The sequence below is a fragment of the Capronia coronata genome (assembly GCF_000585585.1).
Source record: "Capronia coronata CBS 617.96 chromosome Unknown acBCG-supercont1.1, whole genome shotgun sequence".
Lineage (NCBI taxonomy): Eukaryota > Fungi > Ascomycota > Eurotiomycetes > Chaetothyriales > Herpotrichiellaceae > Capronia > Capronia coronata.
The window spans coordinates 450,719-471,156 of NW_006912893.1; the positions used below are offsets into that span (position 1 = coordinate 450,719).

At 53.0% G+C, this 20,438-nt stretch overlaps 6 protein-coding genes across 6 annotated transcripts; 3 read left to right on the forward strand and 3 right to left on the reverse strand.

Annotated features, from left to right (window-relative positions):
• Nucleotides 1-805: 805 nt before the first annotated feature.
• On the forward strand, nt 806-1,872 carry A1O1_00167 (large subunit ribosomal protein L7Ae; the record flags this gene model as incomplete). Its single annotated transcript, XM_007721088.1, has 4 exons — nt 806-961; nt 997-1,079; nt 1,143-1,371; nt 1,474-1,872. 4 exons carry the CDS (start codon nt 806-808, stop codon nt 1,870-1,872), a joined length of 867 nt encoding a protein of 288 aa, XP_007719278.1.
• A 1,609-nt stretch (nt 1,873-3,481) lies between these two features.
• Nucleotides 3,482-6,271, reverse strand: A1O1_00168 (uncharacterized protein; the record flags this gene model as incomplete). The annotated part of the gene is made up of 1 exon (XM_007721089.1): nt 3,482-6,271. The coding sequence occupies one exon, from the start codon at nt 6,269-6,271 to the stop codon at nt 3,482-3,484; it is 2,790 nt and encodes a 929-aa protein (XP_007719279.1).
• Nucleotides 6,272-7,117: 846 nt separating this feature from the next.
• Nucleotides 7,118-8,541, forward strand: A1O1_00169 (nuclear distribution protein PAC1; the record flags this gene model as incomplete). The annotated part of the gene is made up of 2 exons (XM_007721090.1): nt 7,118-7,155; nt 7,206-8,541. The coding sequence occupies 2 exons, from the start codon at nt 7,118-7,120 to the stop codon at nt 8,539-8,541; spliced, it is 1,374 nt and encodes a 457-aa protein (XP_007719280.1).
• Nucleotides 8,542-9,813: 1,272 nt separating this feature from the next.
• A1O1_00170 (uncharacterized protein) lies at nt 9,814-12,815 on the forward strand (the record flags this gene model as incomplete). The annotated part of the gene is made up of 3 exons (XM_007721091.1): nt 9,814-10,222; nt 10,297-10,442; nt 10,503-12,815. 3 exons carry the CDS (start codon nt 9,814-9,816, stop codon nt 12,813-12,815), a joined length of 2,868 nt encoding a protein of 955 aa, XP_007719281.1.
• A 1,393-nt stretch (nt 12,816-14,208) lies between these two features.
• On the reverse strand, nt 14,209-16,548 carry A1O1_00171 (uncharacterized protein; the record flags this gene model as incomplete). Its single annotated transcript, XM_007721092.1, has 5 exons — nt 14,209-14,806; nt 14,860-15,384; nt 15,435-15,586; nt 15,642-16,220; nt 16,393-16,548. The coding sequence occupies 5 exons, from the start codon at nt 16,546-16,548 to the stop codon at nt 14,209-14,211; spliced, it is 2,010 nt and encodes a 669-aa protein (XP_007719282.1).
• Nucleotides 16,549-19,067: 2,519 nt separating this feature from the next.
• Nucleotides 19,068-20,259, reverse strand: A1O1_00172 (ribose-phosphate pyrophosphokinase 3; the record flags this gene model as incomplete). Its single annotated transcript, XM_007721093.1, has 3 exons — nt 19,068-19,930; nt 20,018-20,109; nt 20,189-20,259. The coding sequence occupies 3 exons, from the start codon at nt 20,257-20,259 to the stop codon at nt 19,068-19,070; spliced, it is 1,026 nt and encodes a 341-aa protein (XP_007719283.1).
• Nucleotides 20,260-20,438: the final 179 nt, after the last annotated feature.

Consider the following 20,438-nt stretch of genomic DNA (forward strand, 5'->3'; position numbering starts at 1 on the left):
CACAGTGATACAGGACATGCATTAATGGGCTGGACAGCGCTGTTGTGTCTCAAAAAGTGGGCAGTAACATTGCGGCCGACCCAAATCGCACTTGATTGGGACTGGCAGAGGGTGGTGTGTAATGGGAGCACTGACTGGTGCTGGGAAGAGAAGTGCAGATCTCAGACCAACGCCCAGATGGCTTCTATGCAGTTTCCATCCTAGATAGATTATTAGTTAGTAGTGGATAAAGGCATCGCCCTGAAAGAAGCGCTTCGTGATGCAGTGGTGAGTTCCACGTAGCCTTGCGCCCACAAAACTACATACAGGTACCTAGGTAGTGTAGTACCTCGAACCTCAGCCTTGCGAGGTTTGAGCCTGGGCGCCAAGACCAGGTGTCCGCCAAGACAGGCTATTCCGTGTTCGGACATATTGGATTCCACACAACGCCCTGCCCTGCGACTTGGAAACTTTTCATTCCGAGCGCATTTGTTTGTATCTACCTTACGCTTCTCATCTTCCAAAGGCCGTCACCTACCCGAGTCGACCTATCGTCCTTTACAATGGTAAGCTAGAAGTCATATCCTTCTTCCTCCGTCACGCCGGCGATCTGCGCACCGAGTTTGTTACAACCGAAAGCCTTCCCGGCTGTGTAGCACGATTTCCGCCGACCAGGACTGGGAGCGTCATGTCTGAACTCTTGACCGAGATCTCAGCATACTGCCTCATGCCCATCGGTGATGAGTCCGGCTGGAGAAGACAGGAGTGAGCGTGTGTGAAAACCGCTTGCTCTTCGCTCTTCTCCTTAGAGTCAAAAGAACTGATCATGGAACATGATGTGCTGATGATCGTTCTTTTCTCAATGATAGCCACCCAAAGGAAAGAAACCCGCGCCTGCGCCTTTCCCGCAAGGGAAGGCCGGTGCCAGCAAGAAGGCCGCAAAGGTGAGTTGTCCCATCCAGTTTGCAAGCCCCGGCGGCTTGTCCCCGGTGTTGGACGAGACTGACCTGCTTCTAGAACCCACTCCTCGAGAAGCGAGCCCGAAACTTCGGCATCGGTCAAGACGTTCAACCTCCCCGCAATCTCTCTCGCATGGTGAAGTGAGTGATTCTGCCCTGCCACGCCCACGAGTCCGCTGGAAGCGAGCTGACAAAATGTTGCAGATGGCCAGAATACGTTCGCCTGCAGAGACAAAAGAAGATCTTGAACATGCGTTTGAAGGTCCCTCCTGCGATTGCGCAATTCTCCAACACCCTCGACCGAAACACTGCCGCCCAGACCCTTAAGCTCTTGAACAAGTACCGCCCGGAGACCAAGGTGCAGAAGAAGGAGCGTCTCCTGCAAGAAGCCACCGCTGTGCAGGAGGGGAAGAAGAAGGAGGATGTTTCCAAGGTATGTTGTTGTTGGATCTAAACTCTCCCGGCTCTTCCCTACGGAAGGGATTTGGGAGGTGACTTGCCGAGAGACGAATTGTTCTGACGGTTGGTTCCGTAGAAACCATACACCGTCAAATACGGTCTTAACCATGTCGTTGGCCTGATCGAGTCCAAGAAGGCCTCGTTGGTCCTGATCGCCCATGACGTGGACCCGATCGAGCTCGTCGTCTTCCTGCCGGCCCTGTGCCGCAAGATGGGTGTCCCCTACGCCATCATCAAGGGCAAGGCCCGTCTTGGAACGGTCGTGCACAAGAAGACCGCCGCCGTGCTGGCTCTGACCGAGGTCAAGTCCGAGGACAAGGCCGAGCTGAGCAAGCTGGTCAGCGCCGTCAACGAGGGCTTCATCAGCAAGTACGAGGACCACAGACGTCACTGGGGTGGTGGTATCATGGGTCCCAAGGCCATCGCGAAACAGGAGAAGGCGAGAAAGGCCGTCGAGTCTGCCATCAAGATCTAAGCCTACTGCATTGCTATACCACTTCCGAGTGAACGTGGTTCTGTGGCGTGGGTGAGACTTTTGATCTGGTTGTGGTGGTCTGCCATTAGCAGCTGGCGTGGTTTATGGATGACGGACGACGGGAACAGGCATGCTCTTGTTGCAATCTTCCAGCTGGTGACTACAGACTGCAAAGCTCGTCCTGGTCAGGTCATCTTGACCATCCTACCATCGTGACGGGGAACCTGCCCTGACGCCGCTTTTATTCATGGGCTTGACTACGTACTATCGACGTTGAACGTGTCATGAAGCTACTAGCACGCTGCTAGCATTAGCCCGAGGGAAAAGTGGTTTTGATTCCTTGAGCGAATGTTCAGCAGATATCCCAGATGACTGGACTGAACCTGCTCAGGCTCAAGCCAGTCGCAAAATGAAATGATACCAAACAAAATAAATCTCGACCAAGTATCTCTTGCTTCACGTATTGCTTGTCCCATCTCTGCCGCTCGCAGCATTGTCTATTTCGTGTACTTCTGACCCTGTAAGTAAGGTACAGTCCGAGATTTCGTCTTGAGCACAAGCTACGACGACGGTAGATGGACTAAAGATGAACAAAGCTTACTTTGACATGTAACAAGCCAACATCACACTGGGTAGACTGATATGAGAACTTGATGAGAGAGTTCGCAGCAGCAGACTTTATGAGTGAGAACTTTACATTTTCATAGTCATCTTCGCGACATGAGTAACAAGCATGAATCATCGGGGTTCAACTAGTGTACACCCAATGTCAGCAGATCACTCTCGTTGGTATTAACTCTGCTATCACACGCCGACGAGACACCTCTTTTACTGTGGCCGAATCGAGTCTGTACAAAGCCTTAAGGCTGAATGAAAGGGTATCTGTTGCGCCCATGGGTCCTTAGCGCCAATCCCCGACTCGAGGTGATCCCAGCCCGACATCATCAAAGGGCTCCTAGAATCCTCTTTCCTCGCCTTCACCCATTTGACGGGACGTCTGAAATGTCCAGCAAAAGCCCACAAGCACGCAAAGCAACGATGGCACCTCGTGACTGAGCCCTGATAAATAACGCAGAATGCCGGGAGACTCGAGACAGTGAAGAAACACGAACAATTGTGGTATCGGGGCAAGAGAGAAAAAGAGAGAGGAAGAAAGAGAAAGAAAGCTCGAATGCCACATCACATCATCCCAATCATCGTCGAACCTGGCCTGGCCATATGCATTGTCTTTCCAGCATGCTGATGCTATGCTATCACAGTCATAGTTCCAACAGCAAACGGAGCACAGCAGAGCTGATGCCGAAGCGAAGTTGGTGAGTCAGCCAGGAGGGCTGAGGAGACGACCTTGGTGGTTCGGGAGGTCTTGACTCTGTACAATCCAAGTCGTGTCTGCCTGGTCATGCCAGGTCGCACGTATGCCATCATGAAGCCGAAGTAAGTAGCAGCCGATGACATGTCGGCCGAGTCATAAAGATCAGACCGAGTGCGCGATTGGCTAGGGCTTTGGATGCGATCTCATCGCATTATCACTGCCGAGTCAATCCTTGACGTGCCTACAAAGCGATTGTTAGCAAGACTGATTTCGTCGATTGCACCGGAGGAAATGCGATCAATGACATACCTTCATAGCCTCGATCCTCGCCTTCAGTTGACTCGTCACTTCGGCTGCTCTCTTCCAGTTCTCCTCCGCTCTTGGTTCCCTAGACGCAACAGTACCGGAATCGCTTGTGTCTCTGCTGGAGAAAGTAGGTCGCTGCGGACTGGTTCTGTCACTGCCATTGGGTGCTCCGGCGACGGGTGGGCTGATCTTCCGTCTCCCAGTCAAAACATCGAGACCGCTATTCTCCTTTTCCTCGCTCGGACTGACCTCTAGTCGATTTGCCGAGTATCCGCTCTGAGGTCGTGGTCTTGAGGTCTGTGTACGACTGCTCTGCGCGCTCTGGGTGCTCTGGGTGCTTCCATTTCTCTGCAGAGCGCTGCTAGTCGGCCTCGGAGGAATGGTGCTACCGTTCGCAGGGAATCGATTCATGGTGTGATCTTCGTAGATGCCAGCACTTTCGCTGCCATAATTCAGACTGTCATCCATGGTTCGTCCACGCATCAGATCTTCTCTTTCGCGCCCGATACCTTCACGTCCCAATCTTGTGACTTCTCGCTTGTACCGTTCGCATTCTTTCCGCACACTCTCCACCTCAGCCTTCAACACATCGCACTCTCCTCGCGCTCTCACCAGTTGGGTCTCTTTGGCTTTGATCTGGAGCACGTCCCGGGTGTGATCCTCTATCAACTGCGCATTCTGGTTTTGCAGCTCGGTTATCTCGGTGGTTAATTTGGCATTGCTGCTTCGCAGGCTCTCGGTCAAGGCCAAAAGTCGTTCTTTTTCGGCACGTAACTCTTCCAGCTCCTCACGTTCGAGTGCGGAAAGACCATTTGAAACCGGTGCTGCTGGTGGGGGAGACGAGGGAGTGGCGGCAGGTCGGGATAAAGGGCGTCCAGCGAGACCACCCCGTCCCATACCAAACTTTGATGGTGAGGGAGCGGGTGCTTCATCATAACTCTCGGCACTTCTGGGAGGCGACATCACTCGTCGCTGCGGGCTGGCAGCTGCACTTCCAAGACCACCAGCCGTAGGCTTCTTGAGTCCGCCTAGCTTGAGAGCAGACGGTTGTGCCAGACCAGGGCGGGCCAGGCCCCCAGTCTTTGGAAGGGCTTTCGCCGTCGGTTTTGGGCGAAGCGGTGTAGCCTCTTGCGGGTGTGCAGCTGGCGGCGGCTTCTTCGCAACTGGCTTCTTTGAGCCTGCAACAACTTTCCGTCCGACAGCAGAGGTTGGTTTCGCAGGCGGCGGGGCTGCCTTGGGCTTCTCTTTCGCCTTTACCTCCGCTGTATCATAAAACTCCTTGATTTTGGATTTCCGGATATCGTCTAGACCATCCAGATGAGGGTTCATTGCGCGTTCACCGATGATCTTCATCAGCGTCCCAAGGATCTCTGCACCTCCGGCTCTGATCGCCTCGGTAGACTCGGTCAACAATTTTGTCGCCGCATCGGCAATAAGCTTCTGTTCCGCTTTTGAAGGCACGTCTGGCGTCTTTCGCAGACATCCCACAAGGAATTTGATTGTCTCTGCCTTGACGTTGGGGTTCTTGTTGGACAGAAAGCCTAATGTCTCTTCGAGACAATCTGTAAGGGACGTGACAGTAAATACTGCGTCAAGGGCGGCGCCGAGCGCATCGGCAACAGACTGTTTCTTCTCCTTGAGTCTTTCCATCATTGGCGACATGATCGTCGACCGATATCTGGCAAAGGGTCTTCTTAGACCGAGTGCCAGCTTTTCTACGCAGTTGGCTGCCACCGTCACAACTGCAATATTGGCGTCCTTCATGCATTTCGCCAACGCGCGCACCAAGTCGTCGAAGGGGCCTTCCTTGATTCTTAGCGTATTGACGATATTGAAGAGGCCATCCAGGGCATCTTTTCGCTCCTTCCATTTCGTTGAGCCCACCATGTCGAAGAAGTCGGCGGGAATTTTTGAGTAGACATCGACTGGTTCTGCAAAATCGAAAGGATCCAGACTTTCGGGTTCGGCCTGGCCTTCAGCCTCGTCAACCTCGGCCCCATCTTCGGGCTGTTCGGTCCCGGAGGCTGCTGGTGCGGTAGCCAATGCGGCCTGTTGAGATCTCGTGAGACGTTCTTGCTTTGGAGGAGGCTCTTCTTTGACTTTTTCGAACAACTTCTCGAGATCCTGTTGCTGCACGGGTTTCAGTTCGTTCCAGAAAAGCGGCTTCAGCGCGTCCTTCAGCCACCGATACAACTCCACCGTAAGATTTTGTGCCTCCGCTCGGACGTTCTTGTCGGCATGTCCAAACACCTTCGGTAACAATTTGATCACCGGCTTCGGATCGACGACCTTGATACCATAATTGTGAAAAATGGCGGTAATGGCAGCGAGGGTGGCCGCGATGACTTTAGGCTGTTTGTGCGACAACCCAGGCAGTAACTCTTCGATGACGGGTTCGGCCTTGTCCAACTCGATGTACAATAACAAAGCCTCAAGAGCGCTTACTTTGGCCTGGGGCTTACTCGACACCAATCCCTTTTCGTAGATCGGTTGCAGGGTGTAGTTGCGCGATCTGGCGGCCGCTTGTAGTCCTCCATATTTCAAGAATGCGCACAAAGCAGCCAGTCCTTCCTGCTGTGCCGCAACATTGGCGTCTCCAGCCGCCGACTTCCAGAGGCCGGGATCTTGTAGGAAAGGTCTAAACGCGGGGTCTGATTCATCGGGAGTAATCTCGAACTGTTTGGCGGCGGCTTCGTAGCCCTCCTTTCGAACTTTCCAGTTTTTGTGCACAAATCTATCGGGAAGAGGGAGCTGAGAGAAGTCTTCTTCTTGTTCGGCCATCGTGAAGCGAGAGAAGAAGCGCAAGCGAGCGAGGAGTTTCGCAGCCGGTTTCTTCTCAGACCGGTGCGCAAACGATCTGTGAGAGAACATTGGTTAGAGAATCGAAGTCGAATGGGTCAGGTTATTCGGGGCAAGCACAGGATAGAGGTGGCGCCGAGATGTTAGGCAGAGGATACTCACTGATGGCACTGCTGTCGTCCTCATACGTTTGTTGTCTCTGAGGATGCTCGCCGAGCTTCTGCAGTCGCGACTTGAGGAGATCGCTAGGATGACGGGCGGAGACAGGATGTACGCAGAGGCAGAAAGGAGAGAACCTTGCGCGTGCAAGCCTAAATGTTAACGCGACAAAGAAGAAGGTGGGTAGAAGTGGTTGTGAGAAGGGGGCATAGTAGTAGGATTGCACCAAAAGTCAGTGAGAGATGATGTGGGTTGCAAGTATAAACAATTGGGAGACTATGACAACAACGACAACGGGAACCCACGGCCACTCTTCCCACACCAATGTTTCCATTCCACCACTACGGTGTCTACACATTCACTCTACAAGTCGCAGACGTGGTTTGGGCAATACCAACACACTCTTATCAGTGTTTGGCCTCTCAAAGCCCACTGGGAGACTTCCGGGCACGTATATTCCAATTCCTCGCCGTCGCGATTCCTGTGACGCCCACCTGCAGTGGACACCAGAGACACTCGGAGAGACAGTAGCCGCACGCATTCACTGCGCCAGTGCCAGTGCGATAGCCGCCCCGAGATCACAAACGGGACTACGCGTAGAGCAACCTCCGACCATTGCATGAGTGGCTAGAGATTGACCTCCGGGCCATTGAGCCCTGCCCGCCAAACATGAGCCAGCTGCTCACCTCCCGACAAGCGGAGGAGCTGTATGTCGTGGTTCCATGCCTTGTTTCTCGTAACATGCTGACAAGACTAGGCACAAATCCATGATCGCATATATGCTGTCCGTTGGCATGACCGAGAGCGCCGCAGGTCTCCGCCGAGAATCCAACTTGGCCGACACGTTTGACGATGCTACGGCTAAAAAGTATGAGACTCTACTGGAAAAGAAATGGACGTCTGTTGTCCGACTCCAAAAGAAGATAATGGACTTGGAAGCAAAGAATGCCGCTCTGCAGCACGAAATTGACACGGCCGCACCCCTTTCGTCAAATCGCAAAATTGACCCGGTGACATGGCTCCCGAGAGCACCAGCTCGACACACATTACAAGGCCACCGACTCCCGGTCACGTCGGTTGCGTTTCACCCCATCTTCAGCTCGCTTGCGTCGGGCTCAGAAGACTCGACCATCAAAATCTGGGACTGGGAGTTGGGCGAACTCGAAAGGACGTTAAAGGGCCATACCAAGGCAGTGCTCGACGTGGACTTTGGCGGCCCACGAGGGGCCACGCTACTCGCCAGTTGTAGCAGCGACTTAACCATCAGATTATGGGATCCAAGCGACGAATACAAGAACATCCGAACTCTACCTGGTCACGACCATTCGATTTCATCACTTCGGTTTATTCCTTCGGGCGCAGCCGGCGCTCCGCTCTCGGGGAACATGCTGGTCTCGGCCTCGAGAGACAAGACGCTTCGGATATGGGATGTCACTACGGGATATTGTTTGAAAACACTAAAGGGACATACGGAATGGGTGAGGACGGTGACACCATCAATTGATGGACGATGGCTATTAAGCGCTGGGAACGACCAAATACCCCGGTTATGGGATGCAAGCTCTGGCGAGGTCAAGATCACGTTTTTGGGCCATGAGCATGTGGTTGAATGCGTGGCTTTTGCGCCGAGCTCGTCCTATGCACATTTGGCCAGCATTGCTGGTTACAAAAAGCCACCACCAGCAAGCAGTAGCGGAGAGTTCTTAGCCACAGGAGGCCGAGACAAAATCATCAAAATCTGGGACAATCGGGGAACGTGCCACAAGACACTGGTGGGACATGATAACTGGGTGAGAGGCCTCGTATTCCATCCAGGTGGCCGGTATTTGCTCTCGATATCCGACGACAAGACCATCCGATGTTGGGATCTTTCTCAGGAGTGCAAATGCGTCAAAGTTGTGGATGACGCCCATCAGCATTTCATTAGCAGCATCCGATGGGCACCAGACATTCCGGTCCAGCCAGCCTCAAATGGAGAAAGCAACGGCGGGACGGTGCCCAGCAAGAAAGAAGACAGCGGAGGAGGAGGGAAGATTCGGTGTGTGATAGCCACCGCCAGTGTCGACCTAAATGTCCGCGTCTTTGCTGGCTGAAGGTCCAATATCTGAACTCGTACGATGGCATTGAATTGTTTGGCCACCGTTCTAGCAGGATTGGATGATAGACAAAACAAGAGAGATGGTTAGATGATGATTGTATGAGTATGACTAGACGAAGAAATGAACTAGCCAGCTCTCCCTGGATATTCACCAGTTTGTTGACTCGACGTTTGAGTAAATGGCGTAGAGACAGAGGCTGTCGTGGTGAGAAAGAGCCAATACGTAACTGTTGTGATTATTATATTCTGTCCTCTGAGAAATCTGCAATCTGCCTGCTCAACAACAGCAACAGCAACAGCAATTGCGTTCAGACGACAGCCACTCTGTGCACAATGAAGATGGAAACCGCAGGGACAAAGCTCCTCACTTACTGTCCTGGTACTGTCCGTCAACTCGCTGGCCATGTGCCCATGTCACCACGTAGGCCGCCTCGCCTCCGCTCCCCTCGTGGATGAAGGATGAATCAAACAAACACTCCCGTCGGACTGTTACAGCCGCCACCCATGCATCAGCGACATGTGGTTGATATTCGCCATGTATGTGTCTCTCCTTTACTCCTTACGGCATCAAGTCAACGGATGGATAAGTTGACGCACAGAACAGGTTTCGTCTGAACGAGTGACAGTCTTTTCATCTCTCTGCTCCTCTCCGATTCCTACAGCCTCCCCAAGACCCAGACTGCTGCAAAGCCTACTAGTATTGCATCCAATCAGCATGCGGACGTGACTTATCACGTTTGATGACCTTTGAAGGAGGGCGGTTTGACACGAAACTCAAGGAGTCATCCGTGCTCACTCCCTCCGATTGTGAATCGAACCGACCTGGAATCAAAGTCTTCAGCTCCCGCGGCGTGGCATAGTGGACGTTCAGTCTCCAGTGGCCCAAGTCTCCATGAACAACGATCCACCTGACACTCTGCAACGAACCTCATTCTTTGTCTGCTCTGCATTCCTGCAGGTATTGTTTCGGGTGCACGGTGATTGGTACCGCATTTTCCCGCATTGGGACCAGCAGAGAACAAAGCAAACCAAGACAACGACATGACCCCAGCCTCGTTGCTGCCCGTCACCGTGGCAGGTCAATCTGCTGGCTACAGGAGACTCAGGCTGAGAGGAACAAAGACAGACGTCGAGAAGAAGGTAGGGCGAGGATGGCGAGTGCCTCCTTTCTCATACAAAGACCAAATGCTGTCTTTCTGCCGGTTCATCCATCTCCGCTGCTCAGGTATTTGGATGGCCCAAGTCAAAGAATTCCTTTCTCTGCGCTATGACTTCGCCAGTTCATGCACCCTATCCTCCAGCATGGTATCGTCGCCTTCCCAGACCTCCCACCGAGCATAATCCTGCTTTGCGTCGCCCTTCTTTACTCTCGCAGCATCATTTGTTTCGTGATCATTCGCCTGGGCGCCCGTTGGAGGATGATCCACCTCGAAGGAACACAATTCATCTTCCGGAAACCTCGAAACCTCCTCCTAACCCGGCAGACAATGTAGAGAGATACCAGCCGCCTGCAAATGGTGCCTTGGAGCTGGCCCCGCCCTTGCAGCGAGGTCGCTCCTTGGACATGGCAGAGGAGCAGCCTAAAACCAACGACACGGTAAATGGTTCGCATCCGCACCCAAGAGAGCACCTCTGCCTGTGCCCGCCAGATCCAAAGATCCCCAGACCACGAAACTGTAAGCTTGTCGAAGTCTGTGTCGAACAGCCGGGCGCGTCAAATTTGGTGTATCCACGCTGACTCTGGTCCCAGCCTTCATTCTTTTCCGTCAACATCAACAGGCTAGTATTCTGGCACAGAACCCTGGTATTCCCAATCCGGAGGTGTCAAAGATTATTGGAGAACAATGGCGGCGTCTGTCAGCCGAGTCCAAGGAGGAATGGAATTTGCTTGCGGAAGTGGGTTAATGAGCACCAGTAACCCAAACAAAGGGCTTTGTACTAACCTGTCTGCCATAGGAAGAGAAAGCCCGCCATCAACAGCAATATCCAGGCTACCGTTATCAGCCACGTCGGAACGGTAAAATCAGCAATCAATCCTCGGTGTCAGGCCCCTCTACCGCGGAACTACAGGAACCTTGCCCCAAGTGTGGAGGGAAACCGATGAACTATTACAGCAACCCGACTCCCGTCTACACACCGCCTGCTTCCCAGGCACAGGAGAATATGGGGGTTCAAGTCCCAGCCAAACGTGGGTATGTTGTCAGTGCCGCTCCTGCTCAGCGGATGCATGGACAGCCAGCGCTATCACCGGAGCATATGGCTCAGCAGAAAGCCTTCGTGGAAGCCTATCCTTTCCAGCGAGTCGACCCTCGATTGATATACGCTGTCCCTCCTGCTCAACCCCTGCCTACTCCTCCGTCGTCCGATTCGCAAGATGCAAAGAGACGGAGATTCAACATCAGCGGTGGCTATGTGACAACTCGCGAGCACTACCCCGACGCACCCTACGCCTACGCTCACGCTCATTCACCCATTGCAACCAGTGCATACGCGCGTCCGGAGATGTTACAGCAAATTCATGCCTCGCAGCTCCCCGTGCAAGGGCTACAAGTCGCGAAGCCTGCGATGGTATCACCCCCGCGAGCCGTTTATCCTCACCCACCACAGTTACAGCCGATCCGACCTCCTCAGCATCATCAGCGCAATAGATCGGCCGTTGCACTCCCGCCAATTGAGACGGTGGTGCCGCAGACGCCGGCGAAATCATCATCAGTTCAGGCACAAAGCTCTGGGGTGGAGGCAATGATCATGTCAATCCCCATATTGAACAAGGTCAAAGTGCTCGCCCAGATCTCTCCGCCACTGCTACCTCCTGGTCCCACATCACCTAAACCAGAAATGCGCGGCGCAATCATCGCAATCGAAGGCATGGATGCAAGAACCGTCGACGGCATGACCAGTTCTCTAGCCGAGCAGCTTGAAAGAGAAGGGAAATTTGCAGTCAGGGTGTTTGGCGGACCAGACCCTTATCCACTCATTCGTGATGCGACAACTGGTCCACCTGATAGCCGCCACTCCTTGACTACCGAAGGATACTTGAGCATGCTCAGCCAATGGCACAAGATCAATAAAGAAATGGTCGAATTCATTACGACGAGACCTGCGTCACAGACAGAACACGGCGGGTATGCGGGTTCGGGAACTTCGCCAATGTCTGTGGATAGTCCTGGCAATGACATGCATCCAACCGAAGGCAATGGTGATCCAGCAACCTCGTATACCTCAGCAGGTCCGAAGAATATGTACGACTCCGCCATAAGCCCAAAGACGATCACCAAGACGGCCGAGCTTTCCATCCTTTCGCCCCCAGCAAAGGTGCGCAGTCAGAGCACGCCCGGTTTATCCCTGTACGAGTCTACAAACAACAATACCGGGGCAGTACACCTTAATGCTACTCGGCCTCTGCCACTGGCCTTTCCACGACCACTGAAATCCAAGCGTATTCCACCTCCGCCGCCGACGCCGCCTCATTCCATGCCAATGTCACAACCGCCGCCCCCGCCCCCGCCCCCGCCCCCGCCCCCGCCCCCGCCCCCGCCCCCGCCAACTGCAAAGTCTGCATGGCAAATGCCGCCTCCGAGCATGCTTCAAGCCGACTCCTCTGCATCAGAGCGCCAGCCTCCGACACGACAGCAACAACAGCCAACCAGCCAAGGTGATTCAGGAAGACAACAACATCATTCGCCCACCGTGGGCTTTGGTATTGGCCAAACCCCAACTCCAATCGCTTTGGTCCCGCATTACCAGCTTACCACGGTCGACGCTTCGTCCATTTCCATGCCCATCAGTGACGGCTTCTCCCCACCAGCTCACTGGCAATGGTTCGCAACGCTCTGGCGCGGCAGTGTGGGACCCGACATCACCGTAGTGATCAAGGGACTAGATGAAGAACACGACACCGGCGCCGAAGGTCCGAGAACAACAACCACCGGAACTAGTGGTGCTGCAGCGAATGCGAACGCGAACACCAATACTCCCGTGGGTGGCGCGACTGTACGTGGCCGGACCTCGTCTGCTGGGTTGAGCTCGACCTCGACCGGATCTCATTCTGGCGTGGAGATTCGACTGCATGACTGTCGCGCCGTCATTGTCAAGACCGGTATCATCGGTGCTTCGTCGACATCTTCGACCACAACAGTGGACAAGGGCGATGGTAAGACGGGGACGTCACATTCGTTCAACGCAGCGTATCATGCCAAAGAGATGGAGAATTGGGAAAAGGCGAAACGCAGAGTCGGTTTCGAAGTCGATGAGTTTTTGAGAAGATGAGATGATGCTCTCAAATCACCATTCATGCAGGAGATGAAGAGGAACAAGGTCGACTCGGCCTCCCGTCAGCCCTGACACAGGGGCCTAAGCCCTTTCGTGGCTCGCTTGTCCTGCAGCACAGCACGGCTTGAGGCAGGCAGGAATCCGAGTCAGGGTCCGGAGGTTGCAGTTCACCAATTCCCAACGCTCAAGACGTTCTATTTCTCTCATGTTGAAGCAGGCCTTCTATTTAGTATTGGAAACACTACATTTCGCTACAGGCCGGGGTGGCACGCACTAAAGCATTTCCTTGAGGAGCATAGCAGGTAGCAGCATCATAGAACACTGCCGGTATAGCAGCAAGTACGTAGCTCAAGATTCTGATTGTCCTTTACCAACGAACTGTTCTGACATTGACGTAAATGAATGTAAACAATCATTATCAAAACTTGACCCAACAAAACCCCCCAACACCACTGCAAAGCGGCGAATGATGAATTTGATGCTGTGGGATGCTCCGTTCTAAGTTCAGCCTCGTCCCGTGATACGACCTGGCCCCTAATTGTCAGTAGGTAGGTAAGGTAGTGAGCGATATGCGATACACCAAGTACCAGATACGAGGTACGAGATACGAGATACAACATGCAATGCATATGACAAACTTACCTATACCATCGCAGCACTCTGTCCTCCCTGGGTCCAGCCTTCAGGAATCTAAATTGCGGGCAGCAGAGTATGAACATGAAAAGGCGAAGGTGACCGCTATGGGACATACCAATTAACGACCGCAGCAGAACTTGAAGAGCATTTGAACGCGAAAGGGATTCTTTCTTGGGTTTTGGCAGGGGTGCCCAATGTCTGCGTCAATTGTCATACCACATCCATAGATAGGTAGGGGAGAATACGTAAGGGATAATATCACCACCTTCCCCTGGGGAATCGTCCCGCTCATTCACTATGGGCTTCCCGAGCCTCCCAAATCAACATCGACGCGATACCTCCTCAGTCGAATATCCCTCCCTGAATGTACAGGTTGGAGCGTGGGTCAATCGTGTCAAAATGATCATGTGCCTTGGAGCATACTTGGTGTGTTTTCTCCGACATCACCGCGGACCGGGCGTCATTGCCATCGGGGAACCAAAAACGATTGGAAGCACCCGCACTCGACTAAGGAACTGAAGATGCAACATCTGAAACCGTCATGAATTTCATTGCTTGGACCAAACCAGACCGCAGCCGGAGAGAAACAGCTTGGCGCTAAGTGATTGGATCGTGAATGGAAGTTGGACCCCATCTTCATACAGATAGCAGAGAGTGTACCTCGCATATCGCATATCGCATATCCAATGGCTTGCAACGCGTTCGCGCAATTCTGGCCATTTTTCCTGGGACGGCCCGGCGAATGTCCTCGTAATCAATTGGATGAAGAAGTAGAGGATGTTGCGCCAAGGCTGAAATGATTCCACTTTTCAATCAGCATCTCATAAGGCTCGTCTTGCGTGATTGCCGTCGTCGGCTTGGGGGGTTCGGGGTTGAATGTGTCCGTACGAGAAGCCACCACGCCCTCAAGCTTGGCAGCGAAAACCCTAGCCTCCCAGAGCTCATTGGTTTCTCTGAACATCTCCTTGATATCCTTCGAGGTCATGAGTTGGCGCTGGCGCAATTTCAGTTGCAACATGCGGAGCAAGCTTTCGGCGGAGACCGAACGGCGCGACAGGCTGTGCAGGGAAATGGCGAGCTTCATGAAAGCGGCCTTATGTTCGATGGGTTCCAGATCACTCATGACGGCTGCAAGCGCAGCGTCAATCGGTTGCAGGAAACTGAACGGGATATGTTCCACGCCCCAGGCCCTACATTGTCGGTACACAAGCTCGGCAATCTCCAGAGCCGCAGTCATGTGCTGCATATGAATGACCGGGATGAGTAATGCAAGTGTCGAGTCGTCCTCGTCCTCGATTGGCATGGTGAAGTTCAGCTCGGCTAGAACAATTACTGCCCAATGATACTGCGCGCTATAGACAATAGGTCAGAAAGATCAGCCATTGCCAGACGACAACTCACTTACTGCAAACTATAAGTGTGAGGAGCGTTGATGCCGACAAGCTGAACACAATCGATTAGATCGTCATGCCAAAGTGCAAGCTCACGGTGTTGGTCTTCGAGGAGGTCGCGGGAAACTGAAGATGTTGGCTTTCCCGCCGTAAAGAAAACGGTTTTGTTGATGTTATAAAAAATCTCAAACAGCCTTCCATGATAATACATGTGACATTGAGCATGAGACAGGATCGGAGGAGATTTGCGGGGATAGGGCAGCCAGAATTGTTTTGAATCTCCCTGGCAGGGAGCTGGTAGTTCTCGTCTCGGGGGCTCCATCACGGGAATGCTCCGCAGTGAGAACGTGGCTCTTGTGACCGCCATGAACGTGGCCCACGCGGCATGGACGAAGCCTTGTCCGGCAGCTAGCGCCTCGTCTTCGGTTAGCTGTGATTGCAGTTTCTCGAGTCGTCCAGGCTTGTCCAGCCGCTGCAAGCGATACACGGCATCATGCATGACGGAAAGCGACAACTTCTCCACGCCCATGGTGTCCAAGCTGCAAAATTGTCAGGTGAGGCTCGTGCTGGATGAGAGGAAGTCACTCACTACATCGACTGAATTGCGAGAAATTGTATCGCAGGAATAGATCCCGTCTTCTTCGCTCGGTCGGCAAGCCGCTTCCCCTCGGCATAGAACAGGTCCCGTAGGGGTTTCTGAGGCGAGTAATTGGTGGACTCTTCGGCATAGTCGTAGTCAAACTAGGATCGTCAACCGGCTGGAATCACCGTACTAGTAAGGCTGTCAGGAACTAACGCATGCGTCCGCAAGGATCATGTTGACCAAGTAAGGGGTACATATAGCACCCTGTGCATTTCCGGCCTCCATTGCTGGAATGAAGGTTTCGCGGTCAACAAACGGGTAGCACCAGTGTCGCCATGTAAACCACAGCGAGATGAGATGCGACACGAGATCATCATCGTCAGTCACAGTCGTCCACGGTTTGGCAGTCACCGAAACGAGCGGATGAAAGTGGTTTCGAGACGACTTCCGGAGTCGGATCTGATGTGAGGACGGGGACTGTTGGCCTGTGGAAGCTCTGCTGCGACCTTCTTCATCTTCTGCAGTTGATTCCGGTTGCGGGAAGTTCACCTCAATGAAGTCGACAATCTCCTCGTGCGAAGCACTATCACGAATGAGCGCAATAAGCTTGTCGACCTGTGTCGTGTCTCCATTGCGGATGGCTTCCATGAGGCGGGGAAAGAACTGTTGGTCGGCCTCCAACTCTTCCACCTTTCTCTTCCATGCAACCTTCTTTCGTCCGTCTTCAGCTTGGTCGCGGACACACTCGGTCTGCTTTGCGATACACTGGGAGCACGGCGTACTGTCATCGCACTATGAACACTCGTCAGCCTTGTCCATGCCAAAATTGAGGCGCTTGAGGCATTGCCGGCCATGGTTGGGAAGGAATATAATGGCTCTCTGGAGGAGAGCATAGCAAGTGGACAGCAGAATGTGTGGCATGTAAACGCTGGATACGCGTCCTCGTCTGGTAGACCGCACGTACCTTGGAACGACGTTTTCGGCAAGCTCTGCAAGCCGTTGTGATGTTTCGACGCGGTCTGCTAGTGGATGATGATGGCAGAGAACTGGTGCTCGACGCCTGGGTAGGCGTGAGAGGGACGGCGGGAGCCAGTGGTCTTGGATGTTGTTTCGGTGGCATTGTTAAGCGCAAAAAGTCGTGTGTGATCTCAAAAGAGTTTCACGTATGGATCACGACAATCAAATATCGAGACCGGAGATATTGGTAACGGGGGGGCCGAATCGCATCGTCCAGGCAGGAACGAGTCACGGACCCTATGGCCCGCTACGTGTCATAGCCCCGGGAAAAGTGTGAGTCGGCGTTGCCTTCTGCTCCATTGGGCTCGCGATCAAAGAAATATTTTGTCGGCAGCAGGCGAAACGAGTGCTGAAAGCCACCGGTGATGGACTTCCAGAGGCACGTGATGGCTTTTAACAGATCTCAAGTCATGGGTCTGGTCGAAGAGCCCCTGGTGAAAAATATCCGGGCACAGATCGAAGACATGGCGAACCCCGAGATTGACGTGCACTCGAGTCGTCCATTTGTTGCATAGCCCGAGGTGAAATGCAATGGTGCTCGCTGCCGGGTTGCAATAGCGGGAAAAACAACCGGCCTTAGGCCTGTGTCGGGCCTGGAGCTTTGCGGTGGACCAGGAAACCGAAAAGCCCAGCTAAAGGAGGACACCAAAAGGTGGTAAGTGGTATCGGAGGCATTATTTGTGCTGGGTGATGGTGAACAACGGCATTTTTGACTCCTACCTGAGTGGCCGTTGTGCTGTTAATTTGAATCAAATAGACCGGTCCAGCATCACCAACGAGGAAATACAATTCCACTGCATTTCATTCGCGAGATCAAATTGTTGGCATTTGACCTCATCTTTCAACAGCTCCACGAATATCCTCAATGACCCAGCCGGCGTACATTTAGTTATTGCCTCTCCTCTGTAGTCGATCAATCGAATCTCGGTAGCAGTATCTCTTCTTTTGGCACAAACCGCTTAAACAGATGCTCAAAGGAGTTGATCTGGAGAGAGTTCGCCTCTTCTCATTGCGTCTTCTCATGCAATCAGCCCATGCGAGGTTTACCACTGATATGCTGCCGTGAAGGACGACTCCAGGCGTCATCGTCCAACCGGCCCAGCCTTCCAGGTCGTCAAGAATGAAAGTGCCGGAGAGCCCGCTGATCCAAGCCCTGGACAGTTTTTCCGGGCTCGAAAAAGGATTGCGAGGAATTGTTGTGGTACTCTGTATCGTTTGAAGTTGCTTCCACGACCCGTCAGAGTCTGGTTAGTCTTTCTCATTTTCGCCCCCGTGCTAGCAGCCTGTCAACTAGCAGAGGATCTATACTCCTTGCAGTGTCATTGGGTCTTACTCCTGGATAAGATGCCCACTCGGTAGTCTGGCATGACGGACCAGTAACAATGGAGAATGTGAGAGGCACTGCCAGTGGCAGTTTGTTCAAGTTTGCCGAATTCTCAAGGTGGATGATCATCTCTTGCATCCTTTGGGACTCTGAGGTTCAAGTTGCGCAGTTTGATCAGAGGCGCAGGAGAAAAACATGCACGGTCGACCTATCGTCATTTGAACAGTCGTGCAGCTCAGGTTCATGTCCAGGACTCGGAATTCACCTCCATTATTACATGTCAGACACAACATGGCCCCTCTACCAGTAGGTACATAGTAGATTTGACATGACACCTACTACCAGGTAACCTACTAGTACCCACCGACAACAAGACACCTCGGTGAGTGCGCCGAGAGCTCTCGTTCTACAAACTTACCTACCTGAGGTACTTACCTGGTACCCTAGGTAGGTAGGTAGGTAGGTAGGTAGGTATAGGTACCTAGGTAAGTTTGTCAATCCTGTACTGCTAAAAAGTATTATCTAGTCCCTCCCGGAACTGTTCGCAGTGGACGCGTGCACATCATGCGACGGGAGGTGATCCTGTCCAATGAAGTCTGAGATGAGTGAATAGGTGATAGTATCCACGATGCCTTCTACCTGGAAGCCTACCCGTAGACGTGATCGAACATCATTCCTACCGCCACGCCGAACTGGCAGATAAGAATGCATTGCCCATATGCGATGCAGAGAAGCTAGCCACAGCTGTCGGCGTTTCCAGATAGACACATCGACTTCTTGAAAGAGCCCATCCCAATGGAGGGTTGTGAGGTTTTGCGCACCCTAAATGCAACTCCAGATACCATGCATCGATCCTGACCCGAACAACACCGAACTCGACATTGTTCTTTTCCTCCTCAACTTCATCCAACCTAGCTGGAAGGGGCTTCAACCTCGGATGGACTCCCTTAACTGAATAATGTGGTCAGCGGCATCTGGTTCGTCCCTCCGAGATCATATAGCGTAGAAAGGCGCTTCCTCGGTCACGTTTAAATGGACACGATTCTCAAGGCTGCGGGACTGGGAGACATTGTTTCCACGACCACATGATTTCGCTCAGTGGATGCTTGTTCATGCCAGACGTGCTAAAGAGTTCTCCGTGATGGGGGTGCAGATGGAATGTCGTTGAGCAGGTCCAGCATTTCTGAGTAGGTAGGCTGTAATGTAGCGAGTAGTTCTCAGCCAAAGAGATATCCAACCACCAAATTTTGAAAGACACTTGGGTGCCCCGACCGGCCGGCCTCGGTGAAAGGTATCGTCTATGCCACTGGATGGTTAAACAAGTAACTGACGCTTTCGCCATTGTGTGTTCTTCGGATCGCTTCCGCCAACACAGGGGCAATATCAATGAACTCGAGTCTGCAACCCTTCTGCCCTTCTTCGACCCTCAAGGCCTCGACCTTCTCTTCCGAGATCGGAACTGTATTTGTGATCACCAGCCTTGACAGTGCAGACCCTTTCAGGATCTCTACCGCTTTTCCTGACAAGATTCCGTGGGTAACAAGCGCAACCACGTCCTTGGCTCCATGCTTAATGAGAGTGTCGGCGGCTTTGGCGAGGGTCCCGCAAGTGTCGGCCATATCATCGACCAGGATAGCGACCTTGCCTTCGACATTTCCGACAAGGGTCATGCGGCTGACTTCATTGGGCCGCGAGCGTTCTTTGTGAATCAGAGCGAAAGGGAGATCCAGTTTGTCGGCAATAGATGTTGCTCTCTTTGCACCGCCAGCATCGGGACTGACAATGACGCATTCTTGTCTCGGCCCGTTCACCTCTGAATTCGTCTCTGTCGAGTGCATGAGGTTTTCCCGCACCCATTTCACAGAGTTGGGCTCAGCGTAGAGATTATCGACTGGCACATTGAAAAAGCCTTGAATCTGCGACGCATGCAGGTCCATGGTAATGATATGGTTGCAACCAGCTGTTTGTAGCATGTTCGCCATTAGCTTGGCCGTGATGGGCGCTCTAGATTTATCTTTCTTGTCTTGACGTGCGTAAGGAAAGTTGGGCAGGATGGCCGTGACCCGTCGAGCCGAGGCTGTCTTGCAGGCATTGCAGATGATGAGGAGTTCCATGAGGCCGTCGTTGATATCGTTCGGTCGTGTGGATTGGAGGATAAAGACTATGCAAGAAGTTAATGTCAGGTGCACTCAAAAGGCCAGACCACGGCGAAGAAAGCAGCTGCGGGAGCGCAATGGGTATGAGATACCATCTTCGTCTCTGACGGATTCACCAATAGTCACGCTTGTCTCTTGGTTGGAGTACTGCAAGACCATGATCTTTGTGAGTTCAATCCCCAGCCTGTTGCGTGCGACACCACGGTCAGTCTCCATCTTTCCATTCCAGACATGGTTCCTATGCGCGAGAGGCAGGAACGTACCGGGCGGCCACTGCCTTGGCCAAGTCGGGGTGACTGTTGCCAGTCAGGAGCTTGATCGAGTTCGTCGCCATGCCTGCGTAGTCCAGGGCCGATGTGGTCACCGAGGATACATATTCTTGAGAAGAAGATAGATAGGAAAAGTCGCTGCCCGTCGGCAGTGTCATAAGTGGAAACTCAAAAAACTGCGCGGGATGAGGGACGGCCAGCCCCAGACGGAAAATTCTGGTTGGCCAACCACGGCAAAATGCCC